The 27,611-nt window shown below is 44.0% G+C and overlaps 2 protein-coding genes across 6 annotated transcripts in view; one reads left to right on the top strand and one right to left on the bottom strand.

The window, feature by feature from the left end:
• The window catches only part of TXNRD2 (thioredoxin reductase 2), a 30,780-nt gene extending 30,425 nt beyond the window's left edge, over window positions 1-355 (bottom strand). For all 3 annotated transcript variants that reach the window (XM_027733043.2, XM_027733044.2, XM_039378920.1), the window contains exon 1: window positions 253-355. In XM_027733043.2, coding sequence (XP_027588844.1) covers window positions 253-322 — 70 coding nt within the window. In that variant the 5' untranslated portion in view covers window positions 323-355. The remainder of the gene's footprint in view (window positions 1-252) is intronic.
• Window positions 36-23,943, top strand: COMT (catechol-O-methyltransferase). 3 transcript variants are annotated; one of them, XM_027733047.2, is made up of 5 exons: window positions 36-114; window positions 16,504-16,786; window positions 18,558-18,751; window positions 20,025-20,156; window positions 22,638-23,943. In XM_027733047.2, exons 2-5 carry the CDS (start codon window positions 16,504-16,506, stop codon window positions 22,815-22,817), a joined length of 789 nt encoding a protein of 262 aa, XP_027588848.2. In that variant the 5' UTR covers window positions 36-114; the 3' UTR covers window positions 22,818-23,943. The 3 variants fall into 3 exon arrangements, with proteins under 3 accessions (XP_027588848.2, XP_027588851.2, XP_027588850.2); XM_027733050.2 differs by lacking the exon at window positions 36-114 and adding an exon at window positions 6,428-6,559; XM_027733049.2 differs by lacking the exon at window positions 36-114 and adding an exon at window positions 7,512-7,926.
• Window positions 23,944-27,611: the final 3,668 nt, after the last annotated feature.

Raw genomic sequence — 27,611 nt, 5'->3', positions numbered from 1 at the left:
GAGCCGCGTGTGCCCGGCAGGGCGGTGGCAGGGAAGCCGGGCCTGCTCCGCCTCGGCCTCCCCGCGGAGCAGCCCCGGGTCCCGGCGCGGTGCGAGGCGGCGGAGAAGCCGCAGGTGAGCGATGAGGGCACAGGGCGGCTCCTGCTTTGGGGCCGTCACAGCCCCCGACCGCGGCGGGACCCCAAGGCGGGCGGCGGGAAGGGCTCGGGGGACCCTCTGCGGGCGGGCCCGAGCCCCGCGGGCAGCGCGTACCTGAGAGCGCCCGCAGCGTACGGCACAACCCCGACCCGGCCCCGCGCCGCGCCCGCCGCAGCGCCGCCATGCTGTACGGCCCCGGCCCCGGTACCGCCCGCCGCAGCGCCGCCATGCTGTACGGCACCGCCCGCCGCAGCGCCGCCATGCTGTACGGCACCGGCCCGCCGCAGCGCCGCCATGCTGTACGGCACCGGCACCGGCCCGCCAGGACCCGCGGGCTGCCCGCGCCGCGCCTGAGCCGCGCCGGGGGAGCGCGCGGGCCGAGCCCTCACGGCGCTGGGGAGGGCGAGCGCGGGATCTGGCGCTGTAGGAGCGCGTGTGCGTTAAAATCAGACGTTTGGAAGGGAAAACAACCCACCACAGTTTGCTTGACAGGCTTCCCCCCAGGTGCTGGTGCAGAAGGGGTTCGGGGAAGGCTGTTCGGGAAAGACGAGAGTCACGGTGACTGCCCAGAGAGCCTTCAGTGATATCCAGGCCCTGTTTTGTCCCCCCTGAACCGCCCATCTCTCTGTGGCAGAGCTCCTCAGCTGCGGGGCTCAGGCTGACACAAACCTCTGAGGAGCTGGTTCGGCCGGAGCCTGTCCCTTCCTCGGGGTGTTACAGACCACTGGCGTTCCTGTGACCACGATCCGTTCAGGGCTCCGAGGAGGACTCGGGTGCGGAGGAGCGGCTCCCTCAGCCCGGAGGCGGGAGCGGTGTGGGACAGGGGACGCGCCCCCGGAGCAGCTGTGACACGTTGGGCCTGCGATGGGGCAGGAGCTGTCAGAGCCGCCTCACAGCCTTTCCCGTCCCTGGGCCACATGGCAGCTGCTGATTAACCCAGACCTGCTCCGGACGGCAGTTATTAATGCCTGTAATGTCTTCTGACAGCTCCAGCTAACAGGCCTCAAAGCAGGCATCGATCAAAACAAATCAAGGGGACGCGGTTTTTCTCGTTCAGGGGCGCTGTCTGTTGGCCTTCAGTGAAGCAGAGTGCGGACCCCGCCTGCTGCTCTCGGTGCTGGGTTGGACGTGTTAAATGCCACCACAGCCAAATCCGAGTTTGGGACAAGAGAATCGGCCGCTTTTTCTACAGAAAAAGGGTTTTAGAAGTCGTGGTTCAGTCTCTGGAGCAGGAGCCCGGCTCACAAGAGGGCAGCATCCAACCATTTTGTTTCAGACACCATCAATCCTCTGCTCCACAGTTGAAGAGAAACGGCAAGAAATTAAAATACGCGAAAGAAAGTTTTGTAGAACTGACATCACCTCCAGCGCAGTCTGATTATTTTTGTTCACTCCGTCAATGTTTGAAAATACTTGAAATAGGAATTTCTATCGCTTTGGTAAGTGGATTGATGACTTTCTCCAGTATCACCACTGTTAAAAAAAACTAAACACAAGAAAACCTCCTGCAGCACTAATCAATAAATCACTAGAAACACTCTTACCCACTGAAACAGCATTAGAAATACATGACTAGAGTGTACGGAGGGGCCTTTGAATTAAAGAAACCTAAAGCATATTCAGATACTAATCTTTTATGCTTTTCAGGTACGTGCACGCAAAGTTGTTTCAGCTTTTTGTTTTAGCCACTGTTCCGAATTGAAACAGGCAGTGTTGAGCATATGCTCTTCACACAGACTTAGTTCAGACAAGTAGGATCAAGGGTAGAATTAAATTGCCCCAAACACAAAACAAGTTTACATGAAGAAAAGTCCCTGCAGCACTGTGGTGTTTTGCTAATAAGGAAAGGCCTCAAATGTAGCAAAGCGAAGCGAAACCAAGTTGAACCAAATGAAAGGCAGGTGGGGTTGGCCTCTTCTGTGTTTCAAGTGAAAGGATGAGAGGAAATGGCCTTAAATTGCACTGAGGGAAGTTCAGATTAGATATTAGAGTAAAAACTTTACCTTGAAAGAGTGGTAGGCAATGGAATAAGTTGCTCAGGGGGGAGATGGTGTCACTGTCTCTGGAAGTGTTCAAGAGGCATCTGCATGTGGCACTTGGGGACATGGTTTAGGGGTGGTTTTGGGGACCTGGGTTGACGAGGGAGTAGATGATCCTTAAGGTCTCTTTCAACTCTGATGATCCTGTGAAAGCTGTTGATAGAAATCATTATCTTTGAACAGCACCTGAAGTGGCAATTTAGGAAGGAATTGATGATAAATTTAGAATAAAGCTTCTAAACTCTTTCAAGGGTAGGATCTTGGCCAAGTGCCCATCGAAACAGCCCCACTGTACACTGGCATTACTGATTGCTTTCGTCATTTTAGAGCTCAGAGCCTAAGGGAACCACAGCCTACACAGCCCTGGTGAGATGGTAGCTTCTTCTGGAAGTGTGTGTTCCCAAACATATCAACACACACTTTTCTGGCTCGAGAGTGAGTCATTGCTGTCCCTTGGCATCCTTCTTCAGTCAGCTGGGAACCAGAAGCATCCACAGTGCCACTGTCAGACCGTGGGAAGGGGGTGTCACCAGCTGTACCCCACAGCCCGGTGCAGTTCCACGGCCTTCCCCACCAGGACTGCCGTCTGCAGGACAGAGTTCAGAGGCTGCAGTGTGTCATTCCACTTGTTCTTGCTCACTCTCACCAGTTCCATCCTTGGGACCGACGGAGGCACAGAGCAGTGGTGGGGAGGGGTTGTGCTCCTGGTGACTCCTGGTCAGGGGGAGCAGCAGCCCCTGAGCCTTGCTGCTGTCAGCTCTGAGCAGGTGTGTCTGTGCTGCACTTCAAAAATCTTTATCAGGGACCACAGATGGATTCTGGTTATCAGATGTGGTTTCTACTGTGTCTTTGGCTCAGCTCCTGTGGCTTCCTACTCCTATTTTAACTTTTGTGGTTAGCATTATGTTGATTAGGTAATTAGTGATACTTTTTTTTTACATATATATATATATCTTAATTTCTTTTAAGAAAACAAACATTAAGTTCTTTAGTGGCAAATACATTCTAGTATCAGGAATCATTTATATGAAGCCTTGTGTTTCTGCAGTGAAAGCATATACTTTCAAAACCTGAGATTAAAAAAACTCCTTGCAAGATAGCTATCAGACTTAACATCATAATTCCACAGTTTTTTTTTCAGTTTTAGCTAGTCATATTTAAAGTCATAAATTAACTTATACATTAGATGTGGTTTGGTTTATTTCCAGGGGGAGTTGTTTATTCAGTGTACTTTAAACAGTGTGGTATTAAAGGGGTAAAGGAAACACTCTGATTTAGAAATGTATAGAAATCCATTCAACAAGAAAAGATGCTTTGTAAGTCATGAATTAGTTTTAGTAACAGGCAAACTTTCTCCTCTTGAATTTATTGTAGAGACAGCTTGGAATTTTGTATGGTTTTTCCTTTGTATGAAATACTTTGACTTACATTTATCCATGGCTCACTTAAATTCTTCCTCATGAAGATGACCAAAACCAAATACTTTTTTCTACCAAACTTTTTAGAAATTTTGACTTTTCAAGCACATCTTGTCTCTCCCGTTTTTCTGGCATGGTTCCCTTTATGCCTTGTTCCCAGATCAGCAGCTTGGCAGGGTGGAGTTAAAAAGAGAGTGTCAGGTAGATACCGTCTTTGGAAGTCATCCCATTGTTTCCTTTTTGGTGGGTGGGGTGGGGAATTGATTCTGTCAGAGGCTGCATTTTGTGGCATGACCTAATTAATAATTGACAGTGGAGTCAATAAACCCTGCTGGAGCAGGGGTTGAACTCAGCCATCTCTGTGGGAGGTAGGATGTTTTGGTTTCTTACCATCTCTCCTGATTAATTGCATTTGCTGTTTGATTTCTTTTTCCACCCTTGTTTTGCTCTGCTGGTGTGTAGTGTGGTGTCCTTAGCAATGAGGAAGAGGAGCCTGTGGAAGAAAGGCATGGCAGAAGGTGAATACAAAAGAGGAAATAGTGACATAGTCCCTGGCAACTGAGGGAACCATACCCCGGAGCTACAAAAGGCTTTGTGTAGCAAGAGTTTTCCAATATTACTTTTTGTTGGATATTGCTTTGCATTGGCATGAAGGAATCTGTGGCTGTTTGCTTACAATCCAATTCTGCTATGATTTGCTGCATTTTTGGTATTTGTTTTTAAGAGCTTTGACAAATCAATCTTTAGGACAGTTAAAAGTCAAACTGATAAGGGAAGAAAATGACTGATTTTGGTTTATGAGATTGAGGTGGAGATTGGATTTCACGGGGAGTCTACAAAGTTCACGACATTTTGTTAAGATGGGACAAATTAACTAATTATTCAGTTAACTAATAATTTTTTTATGTAAGGTCTATAAATATATCTAAAACAACTACATTGAGGTAAGAAAAGTATAGGCATCAGAGAATTAATTTAATTTAATTTAAATTCCATTTAAAAATGTAAGTCTAAAAGCATGTATGAGAACGGTTGGTGTTCTAAGTGCCCAAAAGGGCATCTTGTTACAAAGAATACATCCTTCAGCTAGTGGTGTTTCCTCTGCTGCAAGCATTTGTACATGAGTTCATAAACCAACAGAAATAGCTGAACATTTCACCTCTGTTGCTATTTTTCCCCTTGTTTGCTTTTGCTTTTTTTACTGTTTTCATAGGTTTATCTGAGAGTATGAGTCATTGTTCAGAATTTAATCTATGCCATTTTATTCCTTCCCTCCTTAAGACAGATCTTCTGTTCATAGTTTGTCCTGAACAAGTAATTGATTGCAACTGAGGGAAAAAACCAGCAGAAACAGATGAAGCTTCAAGTAACACCAGTTCTTGACTTCATTCAAATGCTTCAACACATATTACCAAAAAAAGGGAGGGGAGAGAAGACAGACATGGGGTAGACTTAGCTGCTTCAGAGTTTTTGTGAGTAAAGTCTTTGAAAGCTGAAAGTGTTTCTCAGTCTACATGATGACCTTTAAGATGCACAGTAACACAAAATAGTCTAAGCCCTCCTATTATCTGTTCAAATTTAGAGCACAACTTTGCTGGTCTTTCTTCTCTTGTAGCTCTTTCCTATTTTAGGTATGGCCAGGCAGTTAGCTGATTCAGACATAAGTGCTGCTTCCTTTCTCTTTTGCGTGTTTCTCAGCAAGAGAAACTAATTTGGCTGTGGAAAACAGCAAATTCACATAAAAGAAAATCCCTCCTGCTATTCTGAAAATGCAAACTCAAAAGAATTTTCTTCCACTCAGTGTTTCACATGATCTGTGGGTTTATGATAATGTGCTAGCTCTCCTGTCTGCCTTTGTTTAGGCTTTTAAAAACCAGTCTTTGGCCAGGATTATTAGAAGCAGGGAATGCCATTTGTTTTATGCCAGGCTTGGATTTGCTGGGAAAAGCTCTGTGCTGTGCACAGCCAGTGGGACAGCAGTGCCACGTTGCATCCTGTGACTGAGCTGGGAGCTCCAGACGGGACAGGTCTGCTCAGGCTGGTGCAGCCAGAGCAGAGCTGAGCCCTGTCAGCTGGCAGAGAGAGTCAGCCCGAGCCAGCCAGGGGTCCTGACCTGCTGCCACTCATGGGATGCTGCTGCTGCTGCATCCTGGTTCTACAGCCTCCCATGGATGTGCCCTGGCAATCCAGCATCCTGACGTTCTGCAATACCAAATCCATCTTTTAAGATCTTGGCCTGACATAAAAATTGTATTTCACCAATATATTTATAGCTCTCCACAGTTCTCTAACCTGGATCTATTAATATGAGGGTGAATTCTTACTCTCTAGACAAGGATAAGTCATGTGAATAGTGTATAAATTTATGCACACTGGAGTTTGTAGCATTGTTAGTATGTAAGTAAAAACTTGCAAAAATATCTGTTCTTAAATAGACCCTGTACTGAGTAAACAGGTAAACTAAAAAAAGGCATAACCCAATGTCTAACAGCTTACCAAAGAAACTTCTCTTGGAGAAAAAAAAATCCCATAATAATATATTACAAGATTTCAATTTTCTATTAACATGGAGGCAATTTATGGACACCCAGTTTGGGTGGTTTAACCAGCTGAACCTCTGGCTTTGTCTAATTTGCAGTTATTGCCGTTCACCATTTTTACTTGTATAATGAAATATCTAGACAACAGCAAGGGTTTTATCATGCAAGTAAACAGCTGTGGGCAGGCAGAAGCAAGTTTGCTCCTCCCATGCTTCCAGCCTGAAGAATATAATTCAGCTCGAAGTTAGAAGTCTTTTAAAAGTGTCGTCACGGGACGTTGCTCAATCTGGGAAGTCTTGGCACTACTTTACGCTCCTAAGCAGAAGCTGGGCTGCCCCCACCCACCAGTTCACAACTGGCTGGAGTGACCTGCAGGGACATCTCCAAAGCAGAGCTACACACTTACACAGGGGCAGTGCTCACAGTAAGTGTTACTGGTTTAAACTCTTCTCCACAGCTCAGCAGGAGAATCAGTTCTGTGTTAATTTGGATTGTGGGTGGCAGGAGGGATTGTGCAGACACAACCGGCTTTTGACTGGACAGGAAATTACAGTCAGTGAAGCTGGAGTGCTGTATTGCTTATTTCATTCTTTGTTCTGCTTGATGTCTGGATTATGAGAAAATATTTGTTGAGCCAAAGCTCTTTTGTACATGGAAGGGATACTTCAGAGTTGTTCTGTATGGACCTGGGGTACTGTGCTATACTGCAGGGTCTTAGTTATGTTTGGTTTAGTGTTCTTACTAAAAACACTTCAGTCTTCACCTACGTCTTTTTCTCTACAATTCTTTATTCAATTCATCCACTCAAAATTTTTTTGTTTTCTCTTGTCATGCTCCCAGTTAGTCCCCAGTTCTTTCAAGGCCCTCTCCTATCATGTGACAAAGCCTGTTCTCAGATCTTCAGCTCCTCTTTCTGCCACATGTGATAAAAAAACAATTTTCAAGTCTTTAAAAAGTTTCTAGGCTAGAGCCTCAAACACTTGCTGACTAGGTCTGAGCTTTGCAGTGAGAATACAGAACTACTACCACATTGCGTTTGTTTTTTTGTTTTTCTTACTAGTTTCTTCGATGGTGCAATTTAATTGCAGCTGGACTGTATTGTTCCCAGCTCGAAGGAAACAAAACAGACAAGCCGAGAACAAGATTTACCAGAATAAGCCTTTTCTTTTATCTTAGAGCTGTTTGTAGCAGACTAATTTTCCAACTAGAAGCTATAGAAATTCAGATGTACTGTTTATAATATATTGATTGCACCTCCTCCAGTAGTTACCATTAAGCAATTTGCTTTGCATACCTCCCCTGCCTCCAGCAGCACTATATTTAACCCAGGTCTAGGTCTTGTTCCTACAAATTCTGCTCTGGCTGTAGCATGCCACGCCTGAGCTGAAAAAAGAACTAAATCCCCCGGGCCAAATTCATTCCTGGAGTTGCTTGATTGAACAGAGAGCATTTACCCTGAGCACAGATTTGGCTCCTACCTGACTTTGTCAGCAGTCGCTGTGCTGTAACTAAGTAACGAGAGCACTGTCGTTAGGGGGTAGATGAAGAGCTTTCTCTCCGGTTATTAGAGCACCGAGCACCTTTAAGGAGTGCAGAAATCTGTGAAAGGAGGAACTGGGGAAAAGGACACCGCTCCTTTTAGAGCCCGTGTCACAGAACTGATCAGCTATTCCTGTGATGTGATCGAATGTGACTGAATACTGCAGGCTCTTGGACTCTTATTCTGTAAAATCCACAGGAGAGCAGCACAGGAAAGGATCGGAGGGAACAGCTTCTGCTATACTGAGAAAGGTACTTATTTGTATTTTCTTATTTCTCAGGCTTGACAGGATTTGTTATCTTTGATAATGTCACTGTTTTAAACAGTGGTGCCTGTGAAAGAAGTGGTGTTTTCCACGTTCTGAGTGGCACTCATTGTCAGGAAGCCAGTCCGTGGGCAGCAAGAGCTTTCTCAGAGAGAGAGTAGGACATATTTGTGTGTAGTGCATTTGTAGTGCATTGTAAACCTTGACAGCTGAAAGAAGTGAGATGAGATAGCCCCAACTGAATTGAAAATGTAATTTATGGCTGTAAGCATGCTGGAATGTGGTACTCATTTGTATTCAAGAAAAAGCCGAATGCAAGTCAAGCTTCAGTTCAGTCACATTTGCCTGAATAGCTGCTTTTATAAATGTTTCTCTGCACATGTATTTTAAGGGGGTTTTCCTTCTCAAGAGTGAGTTCTGCTACTGCAAAATGTCTGTGAAGAAGAGACAAAAAGCTAGTACTTTTGCTTGCTAGCCCTGTTGCTGCTTATAGAGTATCCTTCTGATGCCCCTAATAGGTATTTTTTACCTTCTGTCCTTTAAAAACAAACTCATATTTACCAATAATGTCAACCACGTCATACCAATGAGCTCCATAAACAACCTTGACTTTGTCTCTGCACTTAAGCTTACTTTTTTCTGCTTACTCAGCCATGGACTTCTCTAACAAAGCCCTCAGGTTCAGAACCATATGGATTTGCACAGCACTGCAGTATTTAAATGCAAAAGGAAAATTTCCCGATTTTTAGCTTTAGTTTGACCATATGAGCACTGCAAACAATTTACTCCTCACTCATGTTTAGCAGTATTTCTTAGCAGCCTGCATCTGGTATGAGGTTTATCTCTGCCAGTCTCATACTGTTGTCTTTCAGCATTCCTTCAGGAACACTGGAAGTAGAACTGACTGGGAATTTTCTGAAAAAACATGATTTTGGCAGCAGTCCTTGAAACAAGATGTTAATGTGTGAGGCTGTCCTAACGCTCTGTCAGGAGAGATTTCTCAGAAAGCAATTTCTAGCCAAAGTAAGAGACCCTCTTTGCCCGTTCCAGCTACTTTTCTGGGCAGGGCATTCACTCAGGATCTAAGACCAAGGTCTCATACCCTGCTCTGTCTCAGGTTGCCCCTTTCCACGTGGTGCTTTGGTTACCTGCTGTGCTGTGCTGTCCCACCTTGCCTGGCCTGTTAGAGCTGTTCATTTCCATAGAAACAAGTCATCATTTCAGCAAAGATTTCCCTCCTAATCTTTCAGATCCCTCAGTGGGTGTCCTCGCTACCAAGTTTCAGTCATTCACTTCCCCCCAGCCTGAAGAGCAGCTTGTGGACAGCAGGAAGCTGTTCTGGGAGAGAGACAGATTTACACTAGATTAGCTGGTAGCCTTGGAAGCAGGGCAGGAGCATGCAGGGGGATTTGGGACACTAAGGATTCAGCCCTGTGATATAAGGAGGGACTGTGAAATACGTCTGTCAGTTGATGCTCAGGAGCACAACCAGCCATTTTGGTCTCTGCTCCTCCAGCCCTTTTCCCCCTACCCCCATTTGGGGCGAAATCATTCAACAGGAACTTGCTTTACCCCTTGGGGAACATGAAAATCTCAGCTAAGAAAACTTTTTCCAGACCAGCTCCCAGTGTGCTGTCAGGGCAGAGCACTCTGTGCTGTTGTCAGTGCTCTGCCTGCCAGGGGGATTTGTACAGTGCTGCTGAGCTGCACTGACCACTGGCCTCAGCCTCTGGACAAACAGTGCAAACACATCCAGGGTGCTAGAGTGGGAGTAAGGACTGTCAGAAACAAACCCTTCCCGGGGGTACCTGAAGGGATGGTATTCCTGAAACGCTGGCTTTGCTCAAGGCACAGTAAAGAGCATCTCTTATCCTTGGAGAAGTGTCTCACCCCAAGCTCTGGCTGCAATCATGCAGAGTGTTCACCAGGCCAGGCTGGATCAGATCCACATGTTCTTTTCCTTTCATTCAATAAGAAAAAAACGGTATTTGTTTCCTTTCAACCTGAGAGGAGGGAAAAAGACAAGATAAAAGGCTGTGGGGGACAGGAAATAATCACCAGAGTTCTGCATTTATAGAAGACAGAATTTTTGTAGTTATGGAAGCAAAGCTAAATTGTAGTAATTTTAAAAAGAACTAAGAGGGAAATCTAGATTTCAGGCAAGAAATAGTTATTGAAAAATTATATAAAGTATGTTCAGATTGACATTCAGATTTTCCACTGACATCACGAAAACAAACTCCCACACTAAGTTTCCATTGAAATACAAAATACTCACATTTGGCAATATGCTGATCATTCTTCACAGTGTTGCACTCACTTGAAAATACATAAACAGTTATGAAAGAATAGCAAGTAAAAAGATATTTCTTTGACCTTTAAAAATACTAAATTATGAAACTGTTGAATTGTGTTGCCTACAGCAACAAGGATACAATATGTTTGGCAGAAGTTAGTTTAGACTTTCTGACCAAAATACTCTGCCTTTCTTGCACTGGGAAAAGATCAAGAAAAGCAAAATGCCACAAAACAGAGATTGCCTCATTCAGGACAGCATAGCACTGGGAGTCAGGAACTCCAGTCCCAGCCATGGCCCAGATCTCCTCTGGCCTAGTGCAGGACGTTAAAATATGTGTAGAAATGTGCTGACTGCTCTGCATTGTTTTCACAGTGCTCCATAAACATTATTAGTATGCAAATCCTCTGCATACTTGTGTGCATGAGATACTTAAAAGCAAAATTTCAGCAGAAGCTTTTAAAAAGTTTGAACTTAAAACCTTTTAAACCCTTTTCTAAAAGCAGGGGGTACACCTACCTCCTTCACACACAGCTCTGGGGGGGTTAATCTGTTGATTTATATGGCCTGTGTAGAAAAAACCCTCAAAATTGTTTGCAACTGAACATTCTTCTCTCTGCAGATTCAGCAGCAGTGACTCTGCAGTGTTACACCCCGTTGTCCCCAGGCACTCCACTATTGTGGACCATTTCTATTATCCTCAGTGCCATCAGACCAGCAGAGAGGATCTTTTCTGAAGAAAGGTTGAATGATATAAATTTACCAAGTGCTCCCCATTCACCAGGTTATGTGAGCTAATAAAGTCAAAATTAGATTCTAAACCCTCTAGCATCAGAATGCTAAAGTACTGTCTGAATGCCTGGAGACTCCTAATAAACTCTTAAACAACCAATCAGTACTTGGCAGTTAGATTAAACGCAGGAAAAATTATAGCAGGACTGGCTGTAACATCATCTTTCCTCAAAGGCCTCAATTGTCAGCAGGCTGAAAGCACTTAAGGAAAGTGTTTGAAGCACTGCTTTTCTCCTCTTTTTCCCAGTTGTTTATAAACTCAGGAATGATAATGTCACATAGGCATTTGCTGCCTTGGTTTCCCAAAATCGTGTTCTTTAGTTAATGCAGATAAAATCCCTCTGCCTTTCCTCAGGTGTTATCCATATATTCATAGCAGGGACTTTTCTGAAAAAGTTTAGTACAACTTTACAACTTTAACTTGCTCTTGTGGCAACACAGATGTAGGTAAGATGTAGGTAAGACAGCTCATGCAAGATCAGAAAAACATTGCCAAAATGAGACTCAAACCTCAGTCCCCTGACTCAGGATCACAAAGGTTACTTTCATTCCAGCCCTGGAGAATAGCAGTCTAATATATGTACTGTCTTTTTAGAAAAAATATTTTTAAATAATGTTTAGGCCTTAATTTTCAGTACAAAGCAAAGCAATATCAGTTTATCCAAGCTCAAATTGTAATGAGAGGCTCTGTAATTAGGCTTAGAAGGATTCACTTTGATTAGAAAAATGTCCTATCTAACCACTTTCAACCTCCCAGGTATTTGAATATCTGTCATCTCTTATTTTGGCATCTGCAGGGAATGACATCTTGTTAATTACTCATGATCATACTCCATTTTTATGGCTTTAGAAAGACTGGAGATCCTGTAATAGTAAGGGGATCCTGAATCCCCTGACTCAACAACTGTTGGCAGCTAACAGGTCCCTAAGTCTGAGCCAGTCTGGAGGCTTCTTTTATAGCCATTGGAATGACTTAGGTGTTTTATTGACAAAGGCAGGTAAGTTGGGACAGCATATTCCCACATTTTGTGTCTGCTTCTCTCTTTGAAAGTGCCTTTTTAAATCTCTGTAAGCTGAAGCAGAGGTACTGCATTCAAACACTGATTGTTTGATTATGGTTTGCAGCAGGGGAAACTGCTGAACTGCACTATCCAGTTACCAGTTGGGCTTATGAAACCTGCCAGAATGAGGAAGATTAGATGCATAAGAAAATAACTCAGTGCTTTAGAAAGGCTCATCAGTAGTTTGACAGGTCTGGGCATGAAATTTTAATATGTTTTCTTTTAAACTCCCTCTTCTCAGAAGCAGATGTAGTGATACGTGTTATTCATTCCTTTCCAGAACGTTGTCCCTCCAGTTCTGTTTATTCTCTTGCTGAATTTTTCATTTGCCTACTATTTTCCACTTCAAATTTTAGCTTTCAAAGAGCAGGCTCACTTTCTTATGGTGTTTCTAAAGCACAGAAGAGGTTGCAGTGCTAACCTGTGTATTTGGAACCCCAGTACAAGCATTAAATAATAAGAGCAGCTGCCTTGTAATAAGTGGTTATGGGAAACTTGACTGTGTGCAAGTTCAGTTTTATTGCATACTTAATGAGTCTCATGAATCCACATTAAAGCTAAAATTACAGTTGCATTTTCTAAAGCTGTCATAACATGACTGTCTCCTAGGTAGTGGTAGTTTTAAATTGGTTGAATTACACACTTATTTTCATATCAAATATTTTCCAGCTAAGAATATGAAAGCAATTACCTGTTTTGGTACAGATCCTTTTTCCCCTCTGGGTGCATGACCATCACCAGTGCATCTTGCTCTTGGCAGTCTGCCTTTACAGTCTATTGCTGTAAATTTATTTTCACACCTAAGAAAACAGAAATTAAGATGGACAAACTTTGAAAAAAACTGTGTTAAAAAAAAAAAAAAAAAAGAAAAGAAAACCAAGACATGTCTGTTTTGCTCCTTTTAGAAGATACCTTCCCTGGAAATTGCTTTTCAGGATAATTGCCTCCTAAAGGAGCTTTGCTAAGAACAACCCATCCAGCTGGTTTATGAAGGTGCTGGGCTGTTATACAGCAATATTAATAATAAAAACCACAATAGCTGAAAAACATTCCTTGATACTGCAAAAATAAGTGAACTTGTCTAGGAACAGAAAAAGCAGCATGTACTCTAAAGGTTGTTGCTACCTGTGAGCAACCTCTGAGGGTCTGTGGAGGCCGGTGGGCTCTGCTGTAGTATTTTGTAGCACTCAAGTGGGACTCAAGTGCAAAGATCTCAGGCACTGAAAAAAAGGATCCCTTTGAGCACCTGATTATAGGAATGGCCAAGCTGAATTGCTTCCTTGCTTAAATTTTAGATTTAGGTCTAAGATCATTCCCAAATCACACACATTTGAGTTTAAATTTATAGCATTTTTTTGTCTTCTTGACAAATGTGTTACACAAGAGGTGTAAGCAAACCAGTGGTAACAGGATTTCACTGTCAAGCAGGTCCTTCTTGCCAAGGTACAAAAGGAAGGCTTCACAGGCTGTGTAAAAAGGAGTCTCAGCATTGCTGCAGGAACAGGGAGGGAGCCCAGGGAAGCTGCCTCTCCCTGTTGGAGAAATCTCATCAAATGGTCTCATATTCATGCTAAACAACAAAGGAGGGAACTGTTCCCCCCAAATAACCCCCCTAGTTCACCCTGCTGCTGTCAGCCATTTTCGCTGTCTGGCAGACCTGTGAAGGGCAGCCCCAAACACGCTGGCAGAACCTCAGAGTGCCAAAGCAACGGCCTGGGGCAAGGGCTGCTCAGAGGATGCCAAAGGACCCCTTGTAAGCAGAGGATTGTGCCTGCCCTTAGTCTGAACCAGTTCTGAATGCCACAGTCAGTGCTGGAGGGACCTGACCCTGCTGGACTGCCCCCAAGTCACGGGCATGCAGGGCTCACAGCTCCCCTTGGCCAGAGGGGGGAAGGTTGGATACCTACTGGCATCAGGAAATGGTTTCTGGGCTCCATCCCTTCGCTGCAGTTCAGAATAATTCTCTCTTACCTGTGTCAGTAATCCAAATCCATCAACAGCAACCATGCAATCAACTCAGCCATGAAAGTCAAGTAAAGACTAGCCAAGTGAAACTAGAGAGATATTTTATGTTAAACCAATGATATTTTCATAGCCCAGCCCAAGTTCTCAGTGGACAGATTATGTGGAACATTTTCATGTAGGAGAACTGGAAAGAGCTGAAATCCTGCCTGGGAGGTGCAGGACAATTGGGCCTGGGCAGTAGAACTGCTACTGCACAGAAGGAAAGAGGAAAAACTGACATCCAGGCCATCCTGATCCCACTGAGGTAAAGAAGCAGGTTCATATTAAACAGAAAGTCCAAGAAGCAAGATTTTCATGTGCTAATGACAGTGGCAAGCCCTGAAAGGAAATGTGTCAGGTCAGACTCTGCAAGGAAAGCATTAAAGGTAACTATCAACACTGGTGACTACTTAAAAGCAAAAGAAATAGACTTTTAAATGCTCCAAACAAATCATACTTGCTCTGCAACTCAGATAAGTGGATGGGTGAACAAAATCAGCTGTACTGTGTCTTGAAATATCTCCATGGAAACTCAGTCATCTTCTGAAGTCAAAATGTGTTCTGCATGATGATTCAATAAATCAGTGGCATAGATTTTCCCCATGTGTATGTGCCAAGTCCCACTACAGAATAGAGGTCTGAAAATCCATAACATTTAGTTTTTTTCTGGGACAATTTTGAGGAAGGTAAGCAAGAACAGAATATTTCATAGAATCATACAGCCCCTTTGCCTCTGGTCTTGGGCAACTTAGGCAAAATTTTTGATGATGTTGTAGCTCCAGCTGGAGCAATGGTTTTGCTGAACTCCTGGTAGGGTGGAGCATTAATACCAAGTACAAGTGGAAGCTGTTCACCCTGTTCAGCAAGGTGGAAGAGAAAGAGATTTAATAGGAGGAAAAAGGCTAGAAAGAATTGAGTGTCATGTGCTTTAAAAATAACAGTTTAAAAAGCAGGGCTACTACATCCACCCTGCTGAGGTTAAGGAATTGGTTCTGAATCCTTTAGACCTGTGTTCAAATGCCTGATTAGGCGTCAAGAACCAATGAACTTGGCATTCCTTCATCCTATTACTGATTAAAGCACGTTCCAACCTGGGCTCTCCTCCCAGGGTACAACTCCAGCCTCTGCTTGCGGGAAGCTGGGGTGGAAAAGTGGAGGTGTTACGAGAAACGAGGTGTGTTTGGAGTTGTGCAAGAGAAGCTTCATGTGCAGAAGAGTCCTCAGGCAAATCAAACCCCTTGGTTTGGCACCATCTCAAAGGCTAAAACAATTGCTTAATTTTAAGAACCCTTTCTTTATCAGATCTTTTGTCCTGTGACTCCTGCGTGGAAGTAAATGCACCTTCCTGTCCACTGGCTTGCCTGAAATCCAGCAGAGTAAGGGGCTTTGATGGGATTTATTGTGTGAACTGTACAGGCTGACATGCATCCCATCTGCTGAATGTTACATTCAGGTGCCCTGAACTCACCAACAGGAACACACCCCACCCCTTGCTGCCCACACAGAAGCCCCTGCAGCTCTGACACTGAATTTCAGGGGAGAACAGGCACAATCTCATCGGAGCAGTTGAACTGGCCCATCAGAAAAGTACAGCGTGCCCCTCTGTTACATATCTTCAATTTGATGAGCCTGAGAATTACTCTGATCCAGCTTTATGTTTTTAAAACCAGTGAGAAAGCATCCTCACTTTATAAAAGGCAATGCATATTTTTTTATCCTCAAAAGTGTCAGAATGATGGCTCATGTCAAGGGTTTTATAAGAAGGAAAAAAGCTTCTATTTTCTGAAAACCAGTTGCCCTGGGTACCTCTGCTGCAGGCTCTGGAAGGAAGGGGGCTGGTCCAGTCCTCCTGAGACATGAAGCTGAGGTTCTGTGCAGAGCAGGTGCTGGCAGGGCAGTGACTCGGGCCCTGCAGACTGCTTTGAACACAACATCCCCTAACAGTGCCCTTGGCTGCCGACACTGTGCTCAAAATGCATATTTTCTTACCAAGGCCAGCTTAGAAGTTAAAAATGTGGTTAATAATTAGGGGAGTGGGATCATATGCAGGCTCCAATTTAAGGTTTTAAATCCTTGGGAATACAGCCAGGACAGATTTGGTGCTGGGAAGCTCTGTGGTGGCACACTTGGAGCCAGGACTGAGCAGCTGTGTGGGGGCAGGGACCAGAGCATGAAATAAAGCTACTTGTTGACTGCCTGTAAAATTGGCTTCTAAAGGGAGTGCCACGGAGCACCCTCCATTGCCAAGGGACAGAGAGGCCTTTTCAGCTACTCTAGATAAAACCATAATTACACTCTGTGTGTTCCTGTTCAGAAGGTTGGTTGTGGGTTATTCAGTTTAATATTTACAAACAGGATAGTCCTCTCCCATGCCACCTTAACCCTGGGCTGTTTTTCTCTTTCCTTCCAGATGCTGGAGAGCTCTTCAGCCCCTTTGTTCATTGTCTTCATCCTGCTTTTCATTTTGCTGCTCTTTGTGGTGCTCATCAGGAAAAACGGCACTGCTGCCCTTATCTGGAATGAAATAATCCGGGAGAAAGTCACCAATTTCATCATGAACCAGAGCAAAGAACAGAGGATTTTAAATTTCGTGCTGCAGAACGCGGTGCGAGGAGACCCCCGGAGCGTGGTGGACACTATAGACAAATACTGCTCCCAGAAGGAGTGGGCCATGAACGTGGGCAATGAGAAAGGTAACTGCAGCAGGGATCAGATCCTTCAGGACTAGCACAGAACAGGACAGCTCATTGTACTCACAGGGGAACTTCCATCTGCTGCTGCTGCAAAACAAGCACCCCCCAGCCCTGGGGGCAGTGCTGCCCGCTCGGGGGAGGGTTTGCACCGGGCTGTCCACTGACCCAGCCACCAAGTCACAGACCACAGCTGGGGTTTGTGCAGTGCACACTGAGAGTGGGTAAGCAGAGGGTGACAATTTATGGGAAAAATCTCGGGTTGTGTTACACCTCAGCTCCTACACAGGGTCCCCTTAAGGCATAGTTCATTATGGTATGTACTTTCAGATCCTTAACAAGAGAGTAAATTGAAAAAAAAAGAAGGATGTTAAACTATATGAATTTTGTGTATGCAAGCATAAGTTAGAAGTTTCTGTTGAAGAAAGAAATCCTTCCCATGTCACACAGTGTCAGACACTGCTGCTATTTAGCAAGCAAATCATCTTGGTTTTGTCTCCTAAAGGAAAGTATGGCAACAAAAAAATTTTTTTCTTAGCTGCAGGAAAGTGGCAATCTTTTCAAAAAACTATAATGGAAAATGTTAACATGTTCCCTTATGTATTAGAAACAAAAGTACCTCTTGCTGGGAAGTTGCAGGGGAAATTTGCTTAGTCTGGGATTATCACAGTTAATGAAATACAACTCTAAGCATTGTAATAAAAATGCTTCTCTGTCATGGGTATATTTTTTGAAAGTAGCTCCTCATTGTAAAAGGCAGAGTAGGAATTCTTAAAGCTCCAAACTTTGAACATTTGTGATTATATTCTTAATAATTTCACTCTAGTTTTGCTCTGATAAGATGGCCTTTCCTCAGATAAGAGCCATTAAAGTTAATGCATCTTTAGTTTCTAAGATTTCAAGAGTGACCACATGGCCTCAAGATGCATCATCATCATCATCATTATCACAATATTCATAAACAAATAGCACCCAGAAAAATATCACTTAATGAAGTGTATACAGACATTGAAAAATTCCATGGCTTAGTGTAAAATCCCTTCAAATACTTTTCAGTTTAGTTATCTAGTTTCCAGCCATACAACTAAGAGGAAATAGTTTTCTCACCCATAAATCCTTTTCTTCAGAAGGACACAATACAGTACACTGTCACTTCTTTTTGGGAACATTTTTGTTGCTCACAATTGACTAATGTTTTCCATCCCACAAAGTCATGTAGTGAATCCAATTATTTTGTGACTTTGTATATAGATTTTTCTTTTTTCCTTTGAAGATCAGTATTTAGGATAAGAAATTTTGTACCAGACTACAGCATGTAACATGTGCAACAACCAAGAGCATTCAAAATTCAGGAGTTATATATTTCACAAATATAGCCAGTTTCTGCAAAAAATTCTTGGAAAAAACCACTACATTTTCCCCCCTAACACTATAAATTAGTTAATTCAGCGAATTATATAAATTGCTTTCTGGGAATATAAGTTAAATCACGGAATTCTTTACCCAGAAATGTTTATTGTTATTATTGTAAACTAAGGTATTTTTTTAGTTGAAAAAATATTGAAAACTTCAAATGTCAGCCTTGTGATCAACTCGATCACAAATAAGCCAGTTTGCCAAGGATAGGGTATAAAATTTAACATCAAGCCTTCATTTTTGAATGTCCTGAGCAACTGAGCACATGGATTTTGTAAGTTCCTTGTCACTAACTTGCTCTTCTGTATGTGAACCAGCTTGCTTTTGTCCAAAGGTAACCTATTTGCATTTTAATCAGGTTTGATTTTAGACAAGACAGTGGAAGAGGTGAACCCCTCGGTTGCCCTGGAGCTGGGCTCATACTGTGGCTACTCAGCAGTGAGGATTGCCCGGCTCCTCAAGGCAGGGGCTCGTCTGCTCACTGTGGAGTTCAACCCAGAGTTTGCTGCCATAGCCAGACAGATGATTGAGTTTGCTGGAGTACAAGACAAGGTAAATACCATTTTGTCTGTAACCACAAGAGCAAAACTGGTTAGAATTTGTATTCTTTCTTTTTTCTTGCACCCACAAGTCCTTCTTAGTTTAACCAGCTCCCTGCCAAGTTCCATCCCTGCCTTCTCACAGCAGTACAGCTGAGGACTTCACTGGGTTATCTCCCAGACTAGAATGCTGCTTTTCTCTATAAAAATGAAAAGCTTCAAATTGCTGCCCAGACTGACTACAAAAAACTGAACCATAGTCTAGTTTGTTACAAAAGCTCACAAGAAACAGCTGTACTATGTGCAATGGACTTCAAATGAGAAGTATTTACCCAAATCTAGTTGGTCACTATATATCTATCTATATATATCTATATGTATCTATATATCTGAATTTTGTGCATGGAGGTGTCTTGACTCTGTACAGTTGGTTGAGATGCAGGTGTTTCCAGTCTAGAATCCATCTCATCCCAAGGCAGAGATCTGCAGCAGGTTGGGGGATTCCTGCCTGGAAGTGCCCATTTGCCTGACAGCTCACTTAGTGGAGCTGAGAACACCAGGGAAAATAAACCCCACCACGGACCCTCTAACGTGCTTCTGAACTCTTTGAAGAGAACCTGAAGTACTACTGACATCTAAAACTGCATTTTCCCCATCTGATTTAATCTCTGAGCAGCTGTGAGTCATAAACCAGACATTTCCCCACTACTTTCTGCCTCCTCTCACAGTATGTGGTGCTTGCCTGACAAACCCACGTGCAGCAGCTGCCCCCAGTTTAACAGTGCTCACACCAGCAAACCTGGTGGGAAGACAGAACAGCCTCTGGCCTGCCCCTTTCCTCTCCTGGCCATAGCAATTTGACATATTGTAGCCTCCAGCTTTATTCTAAACTAACCTGGTCTCTGCATTTTTTGCTTCCCTTGGACTGTAAGATTCAACTGAGATGTAACTAGAAAAAGTAATTAAAGAATATTTTTCAACAGGAGATTCCCATGTTCCCAGTAAAGATACACATTATCCAACAGAAACAACAGGTCACTTTTGCTGCTGTTATTTTAAAAAAACAACAAGATCCCAAAACACCCAAATCCATATTTGGGAACATAACTGAGTTGGTTTGTCAAAAAGAAAAAAGTACACCTTATCTAACCCTGTTGAGATAATTCAATTGACACAATACTGAGCTATACAGAGGATTGCTGATGTCTGGCCACAATTTAAAATGAGCTAAAAGCATGTGCTTTTTCTTAATGGTTCACAGTTCATCAGATGGATTTGTATTTCAGGTTAAACTCCTAGAAGGCCCTTCACAGGAAATTATCCCCCAGCTGAAAAAAAAATATGAAGTAGATACTCTGGATTTTGTGTTCCTGGACCACTGGAAAGACAGATACACACCAGACACCATCCTGCTTCAGGTCAGTTTGCACAATTCCAGTCTTAAAAGTGAAGTAGCAAATGCCTTGATGTCTGCGAGGTCTCTGTTCTTTATGAGGGACCTCCTCTGCTGTAAACTGGCAGCCAAAATAGCAACCTTACAGGAAAAGAGGATTGGAAGGCCAGGACTCCAAACCTTTGTTGAGAGTAACTGCTGACACTACACAGCTCAGGGCCTGGCAGAGCACTGCTGAGCCATCCTGCTTCCTGAGCAGGCAGGGGAGCACAAACCCCCCCCTGGAGGAGCAATGGGCTGGGTCTCACACCCCCAGGAGTGGTCACCAGCCAGAACACCTGACCCAAACCCCATCCTGATCCTGGGAGAGGTGAGACTTACAACCTGCATGTCCCAGCTCCACCTCTCCCATTTCCTCAGTACCTTTTGTTTGCCTGGGTCTGTGGTGCCAGCAGAGCCTCCTGAGGAAACACCCTTTTGGTGGCACTGCTGGGTATCACTGTTCTGTGAGTCTTCACACTCCACCTGATTAATGGGCTGGGAAAGCAACCTTCAGAGACTGCCCCCGCCAGGCACTTCCCAGGGAAATGCTGTCTATGGCCAGCCCCAAATGTGGGAAAACTATGTTCATTTCTTCCCAAGCTGCCTTACCCATTCCTGTGAGCATTGCCAACGAGTTGGCTGCAGCAGCAGGCAGTGATAGGTGAGATAACTGCTAGAGCACTTCTGCATAGGAAGGTATTTTCAGGTGTTAAATAACTGAGATTCACAACATCTCTATCTATGAACACAACACACACAGATACTCTCCTGCCTTAGGAGCTGCAGGCTGATTTTCTACAACTGCCTGTTTGTATGGAAGTGTCATTTTGCAATTATTTTCTTCACAAATAAATCCACTTTTTTTGAGCCTGCCTCTTACACTGAGAACCTGCCAAGTACTTTCTGACCCCTTGTGGACTACAGTATTATTTTCTGATCCAGGCTCCTCTGTTTTTTAGTTTTAGTCCTGTCCTCCAGAAAGCTGTTTGAAAAGGAAATTTGTTTGGGGTTATGAACAGCCAGTATTGAATTTACACAGCAGTAGCTGAAGAAAATGTTCCCTCCCTACAGTTGTTTTGTACTCAGAGAATGCTTTCTTTTAAACTGCTGTGTGAGGATGACTGAACTCTCTCCACTGGGAAGAGCCAGTGCATCCTTATCAGAGCTCAGCCTTCGAAACACAGCCAAAATAAACTTATCCCAAAAAAGGTTGTTTAGTTCCATGGTAGTGGTCAGTCTGATGCAACTGTGGGACAAAGTTGCAAAAAAAACCCCAAGAAAATTAAGAGCAGAAAGACAAAGAAAAGATCCTCCCATTTTCTCAGATGTTACAAACCTTCCAACACGCACCCTTGGCAGGTATCACAATATGAACAGCGACTATGAAGTACGAATATAAAATATTCAGATGAAATATGTACACTGAAAGTGGTCCAGACATGCACTTCTAGAAAAGCCAGACATGAGGAGCATCTGAACTCCTGATGACCAGTGGAAAATCCAGTATGTTGTCTCTTGTAGGGCTCTGTAAGCTGTGCAGTACAAACAGTCTGAGGGCATTGGACATGTGTCTAAACCCCTGCTCCTGTGCTGGCTGTGCTCAGTCCCCAGGGGCAGGAGCAGGGAGCTGAGCAGCCTCTGCAGCACACCCAGCAACAGAGCTGCTCTCACACACTGCCACTGCAAAACCACCCCATGCTCTGGCTCCAGCTGCTGCCTGTAACCACAGGGTAACGACCAGCCTGATTAGCAACAGACTTTGTTTTAAAACAGCTGGTAAGCTCAGATAAGCAACTTCTCCTAGACAAGAATACCAGTAAAAACGAGGTTTGTAGGTTTACTGAGGATAAACATTGCACTTGAAGTGACTATTACAAGTTAATTATGCCTTGTGGAAATGTGTCAGTGATCTTCATTGTGTGCAAACTCTGCTTTGTGCCCAGATCCTGAACAAAATCACAGAAAATTGCTTAAGATGAAAGGAAAGCAAGCACAGAAAATCTCTTTTATTCACTTAGTGGTTTTGGAGTCTGACTGAGACAGGCCAAAGCACACTGGTATGTGCTAGTTTCTCAGGTGATCTGAAGAGTTACTTCAACAGTTTAATGCCACATTAAAGAAGTTTTTAAACATTAGGCATGACAGCCAAAACAAGGCCACCTTACTGATCCCGTAGAGATAGTTGGAAACAAGCTGAGGAACAAACTGCACACCTCCACTGGGCTTCATCTGCTATTTCAGAACCAGCCTCTCTAATGTTCTACTCATCATGCTAAAAGTCAGTCTATGACCACAAAGGATCCTGCAGTTACTCAGCCTCTCCCACCTCCTCTCCCTTCCAGAGCCAGCCCACAGTGGGTTTCTGGCTGCAGCACTCGAGTGGGGCCTGGTTACATGACAGGACATTACAGTCAGGGCAGTGTCTGCTTAACAGCCCCTGTGAAGCCATTTCTCTTCTTTCCAGGAATGCAACCTGCTGAGGAAGGGCTCAGTTCTCCTGGCTGACAATGTCATTTTCCCAGGAGCTCCAGATTTCCTGACCTACGTCCGCGAGAGCCCCCACTTCCAGTGCACTAACTATCCATCCCATCTGGAATACATGCAAGTGGAAGATGCTATGGAAAAGGCTGTGTTTTTGGGATAAACAGAGCCATTAATACTCAACCTTTGTTTCAAATGATGTAAATGCAGCTGCACAGGTTAACTTGTCCATGCTCTAATTTTTGGGGAGGGTTTTTTATTTACTTTTATTTTGAAGCCTGTAATTAAAGCAAGTGCTAGTGGAGATCTTTTTAGACTAGGTGGAAACCAAGACTGGGAGTAAGCAGGGTAACTGCTCTGTGCCATTGTTCCACACAATTCAGCAAACCCAAGGTGATGCACATTGCCTTGCCTTGACCAAGACATCATCTAACAACAGAGTCTGTTACTTTGAGCTCAAAGCTGAACAACCACAGTTTGGGCTTAGGGCAAGGTGGAGAAATACACTGCAACTTCTGAAGACTTGTGTCCCCAAGCCAAACTCATTAATGGTTATCAAGAGTGGAAAAAAGCAGGCATGTTGCTAAAAATGACCATTTCAGGTGCCCTAATTTTGCTCAGTTACTATCATGCCACCTTAATGCAGTGAAGGCTCCTATGGTGATATCAGATACTTTTTTGCATATTTACTGCAAAAGTTAATCATCTCTATGTGAGAGAAAAGAGCACACACACTGAAAGATGAAAGACCCATGCAGTGATGAGAAAAACAAAACAGAATTTTGCAAAATACAAACAAATAAAATTATTAACCTGCCCATGGAGATGTAGGGAACACTGAAGTAGTAAACAGATTAAAATAAACACAGTAACAGACAGAGAACAAAAGGAGCAGACTCCTCCCAAAAGCATACAAAACTGTGTAATATTTGACCTTGAGAAAATGCTGTTTATCTGCTCATTATACTGTATATACGTAGGATGTGATTTTTAGGGGCAGGGCAAGCTGCTTACTCTGAAGTGCTGTGTTATGTTTAAGGCACTGTATAAAAATAAAGCCAAGAGAGAATGGTTTCCCCAGGTGGGTCCTGGTTCACTCAGTGCTGTTAAACCTCGGGAACAGTGGGGGTTGTCATGGAGAAGATACAAAGCCAAATCTGAAGTCTCCCACTCACCTGAACAAGGCACCAATCCAGTGGCAGTTCCCAGCACGTCCTGCTGTGATTATATAATAAAGCAACGGTTGTATTTATAAATAAAAAATAAAAAACAATAGAGCAGGGATGTGACTTCCATTGTCTCCCAGGAATTCTGCACTACACTTGGGAATTCCAGCCTCAAAACAGCCACAGAAAGATCCAACAGTTGCAAATCAGAGTGAAAATCAGAGATAACCATTCTCATCTTTCCCAGAATGAATTCTTTCAGGCCTGTTAGGAGTTTCTTCCTTTCATAGCCCACCCTCCTGCAGTGGTACCTACCCTGGCCTGGGTGCTGCACAAAATCCACCTCCAGGACACCAGTGAGGAGCAGAGGATCACCACACAGTACAGAGGCAAACAGAAAATAATCATCCAGCCCATTTACTGGCATAGCCAGGTTTCTGGAGCACATGGGAAATCTGGAGACATCACTGACCAGAACATTTTTCTGTACACTTGAGGTCACAACCCCAAAGAATCCTCTCTCGTTTCTGGACTTAAACCCCTCTGCACTCCACAGACACTCCTGCCACTGCAGGGCACATCACCAGAGCCAGGAACAAACCAGCCTCAGGTACCTGCTGAGGGATGTGTAAGGCTAAGCAGGTGGACTGTTCTGCACTTTACAGGAGAGGATCAAAAAAGTACATTCCTACTGCTAGTTAATGGCCAAAATTACTGTCCAAGAGACTGTCAAGCGGATTAGGGAAGATGGGAAAGTGTAGAGATAGCATGGATACTGCAAAAGATGCACCAGTGAATAATGTCTGTAATATATGTGGCAAATATAACAGCCACCTTTTAGTATAAAAAGGTATTTTAATTCATTAGAAAGAGTCTCCCACATGGCAAACTGTAAAAACAAACACAGTGTAGGTACTATCAGAATATTCACAGAATTCCATATGTAAGAAAAATTTTTCCACTTCACCACACTTTTGAAATGCTCTTAATTATTGGTGGCAAGGGATGAAAAGAAAAAAGCCTGACTCAGTTTGCATGACTGACAATTAGAATAAAGGCTTTTGGTCAGTTGAGCAAATATGATCTGGAGTCACTGACACATAAATGTGAAATCTCCCAGGGATAAGAAGGACTTTTCAAAATAAGTCACGCTTTGGATGCTGGGAGAAGCAAAAGGCAGACAATGGATCTTCTAATTCAAATACATTCTAAGAAACTACTGTTACTGCAACATCATCTTACTACAGTTAGAAGACACAACCCGTTCTTGCCCAAACCAGGTATGAAGTTGTGTGTCTGGAGCACGTGTTTAAGGAGTACCCACTGAGAGTTGAAGGCTCCCAAGGGAAAGAACTCCCCTAAAACAACACCGAGCTTTCAGCAAGTTCTCACAGCTCGTGGCACAAGTCAAAGGCAGCAACTCTCCTGCATCACAGCCCCCCTGCAGGCAATCCTTACCCCAACGACATCTGAGCAAACCCACGGGTTTGTACAGAGCTCCCGCCTCCTCCACCGGCTGAGGAGGTGAAGAGCAGCCCACTGGAGATCTGAGCCATGAGCCAAACACTGAATACAGGGCAGAGAACACACAGAGACCTCCACAAGAGATCCCAACTGTCCCCCCGAGGTGACAGCTCCCGGGCAGTGATGTGTCCTGCCGTGGCTGCAGTCAGTCAGGACTCACTTCCAAGGGATCTTACACCACCCCTGGGATTGCTGTGCACACACTGAGCACAGCACAGCAGTTTCAGTCTTTGCCCTTGTTCCTACACCTCAGTTAACAGCCACACTGCAAAACAACGTCCCGTTTAAAACATCTCCTCTGTCCGCTCCTACCAGGAGATTCTGCCATGGCTGTGCTTCAGCTGCTCAGAGACCTTCCCAGTGAGACACTGGGGAGGAGACCCTCGGGGACAGAATATTCCCCCAAGACACTGCTTAAACCTGAAACAGATGAGGGCTGTGATATTTCTTGCCCGTTGTTACCAGGTTAACCTTTCACCTGCAGGACTCACTGCTTCTGTTTGCCCAACCTGTGAGGAGCTGGAAATGAAATCATTTTGACAGCTATAAAAGGTCAGTTGTAAAAACAGCATGTTTGTTTTAGCTCAGTACCTTACCTACAGTATCTGCTGTTCATTGCCATATTAGTGCAGCCACAAAGGAAACATCGATTCCTGAGTGCAGAAGAACCCCGATGGCACCGGGGAGCAGGATGGGCTCAGGAGCAGGATGCTGAGCCCAGGAGCAGGATGCTGAGCCCAGGAGCAGGATGCTGGGCCCAGGAGCAGGATGCTGAGCCCAGGAGCAGGATGCTGAGCCCAGGAGCAGGATGCTGAGCCCAGGAGCAGGATGCTGGGCCCAGAAGCAGGATGCTGGGCCCAGAAGCAGGATGCTGGGCCCAGAAGCAGGATGGGCCCAGGAGCAGGATGCTGAGCCCAGAAGCCCACATCTTACCAGGGCACCAGGGAAACTCTATCCTCCAGCTGCAGGAACAGACCCAGAGAGCATTTTACAGAACTGCTGGGAATGCTTTGAAGACATCTGCAACAAGGAGGGCATAATAAGAGAGGCAAGCTGGAGGCTCTTAACAGGAACCTTTAGTGCTGTGAATGGTACAGGGAGGAATTCACTGATGGCAAACTCTGGTACTGGCAATGATTGATCAGCCTCTCACTCAGAGGAAACCCAACCTCCACTGTGCCTGCAAGGCCTGGCAGAACATCACCCGAGATTCACTGCCTGTGCCAGGGCTCACGGACGCACGGGGGACGCACGGCGTGTTTGGGGGCATCGGCCTCCCTGCTGACCTCACCAACACAGGGCACTCCTCGAGAGAATGAAGGTCTGCTGGTGCCTGGATATTGCTTTAAATACATGGGTGACTCTTCAGTATCAGGATTTTTTTCCATCCCACAGTAACAAATGTGAATTATTTGGCGCATCCCCAAAATAACAATTTCTCATGTCAACCAAACTTCATACATTGCTACAATCTGTTATTCTTACACACTTCTATTTATGAGAATACTTGCACACATTTCAGAAATGGGAAATCTTTGTAAAGTTTTATTTTATTAACAAGTTGGTGATTTTATTACCAAGTTGGACTTTATCACCAAATTGGGAAAGGTTAATAACTTCTCAAATAGAAAAGCTATCAACAAGTTAGGTTTGTGCTCACAAATGTGCTGGCCTTTGAACCGTGATGCAGATGTCTTTCCCACAGAAATATGCCTGTATATTAAAAAAAGAAAAAAAATCCCACGATCTACAATCCAGGGTTGGGCTACAACTCCAGCATCTGGCAGCGAGTCAAAAATGTTCAGCTTTACTCATTTAAAGGATATTTCCATTGCCCTCATTACCACTGACCTTTTGCTAACACAGAGCACTGACCTGAGCTAGGGTTGAATAATCCCCTGCTACAGAAAACTGCTGCTGCAAAGCCAAGGAATATTTGAGATACCTGAGGTAACAAAAAGATAACCAATGGCACATGTATTCTTTCCAGGCATGGTTTATTGAAAACACACCAAATTGTTATCCTACATACCTGGTTTCTAACAAGCATTCTACTTGTCTGCATTATGGAAAGATCCTATAATAATAATACATTCTGTCACGGTAACATTTGTTCTATGAAAAGCATAATCCACCTTTTTTTTCCTCTTCATACTTGTAAAATCAAACCATTCTAGGTGTTTCAGTTTATAGTACAGTGTAAATACAATGCAAAATCCCACCAGTCTAAACTACAGAGAGAATGTTGAGCAGTATTACAGAAAACA

Source organism: Pipra filicauda, unplaced genomic scaffold, assembly GCF_003945595.2.
Source record: "Pipra filicauda isolate LSUMZ 115617 unplaced genomic scaffold, ASM394559v2 scaffold14_size4853619_pilon, whole genome shotgun sequence".
In the NCBI taxonomy this organism is placed as follows: domain Eukaryota; kingdom Metazoa; phylum Chordata; class Aves; order Passeriformes; family Pipridae; genus Pipra; species Pipra filicauda.
The sequence above is the reverse complement of the archived record's forward strand: the minus strand, read 5'-3'. Positions and strand labels throughout refer to the sequence as shown.

What these genes read in the sequence shown, in the direction of transcription:
- COMT (XM_027733047.2), top strand. Translation starts at nt 16,504, where the DNA reads ATGCTGGAGAGCTCTTCAGCCCCTTTGTTCATTGTCTTCATCCTGCTT. An exon ending in GAACGTGGGCAATGAGAAAG is followed by an intron (nt 16,787 to 18,557) that starts GTAACTGCAGCA and finishes CATTTTAATCAG; the next exon opens with GTTTGATTTTAGACAAGACA. An exon ending in CAGACACCATCCTGCTTCAG is followed by an intron (nt 20,157 to 22,637) that starts GTCAGTTTGCAC and finishes TCTTCTTTCCAG; the next exon opens with GAATGCAACCTGCTGAGGAA.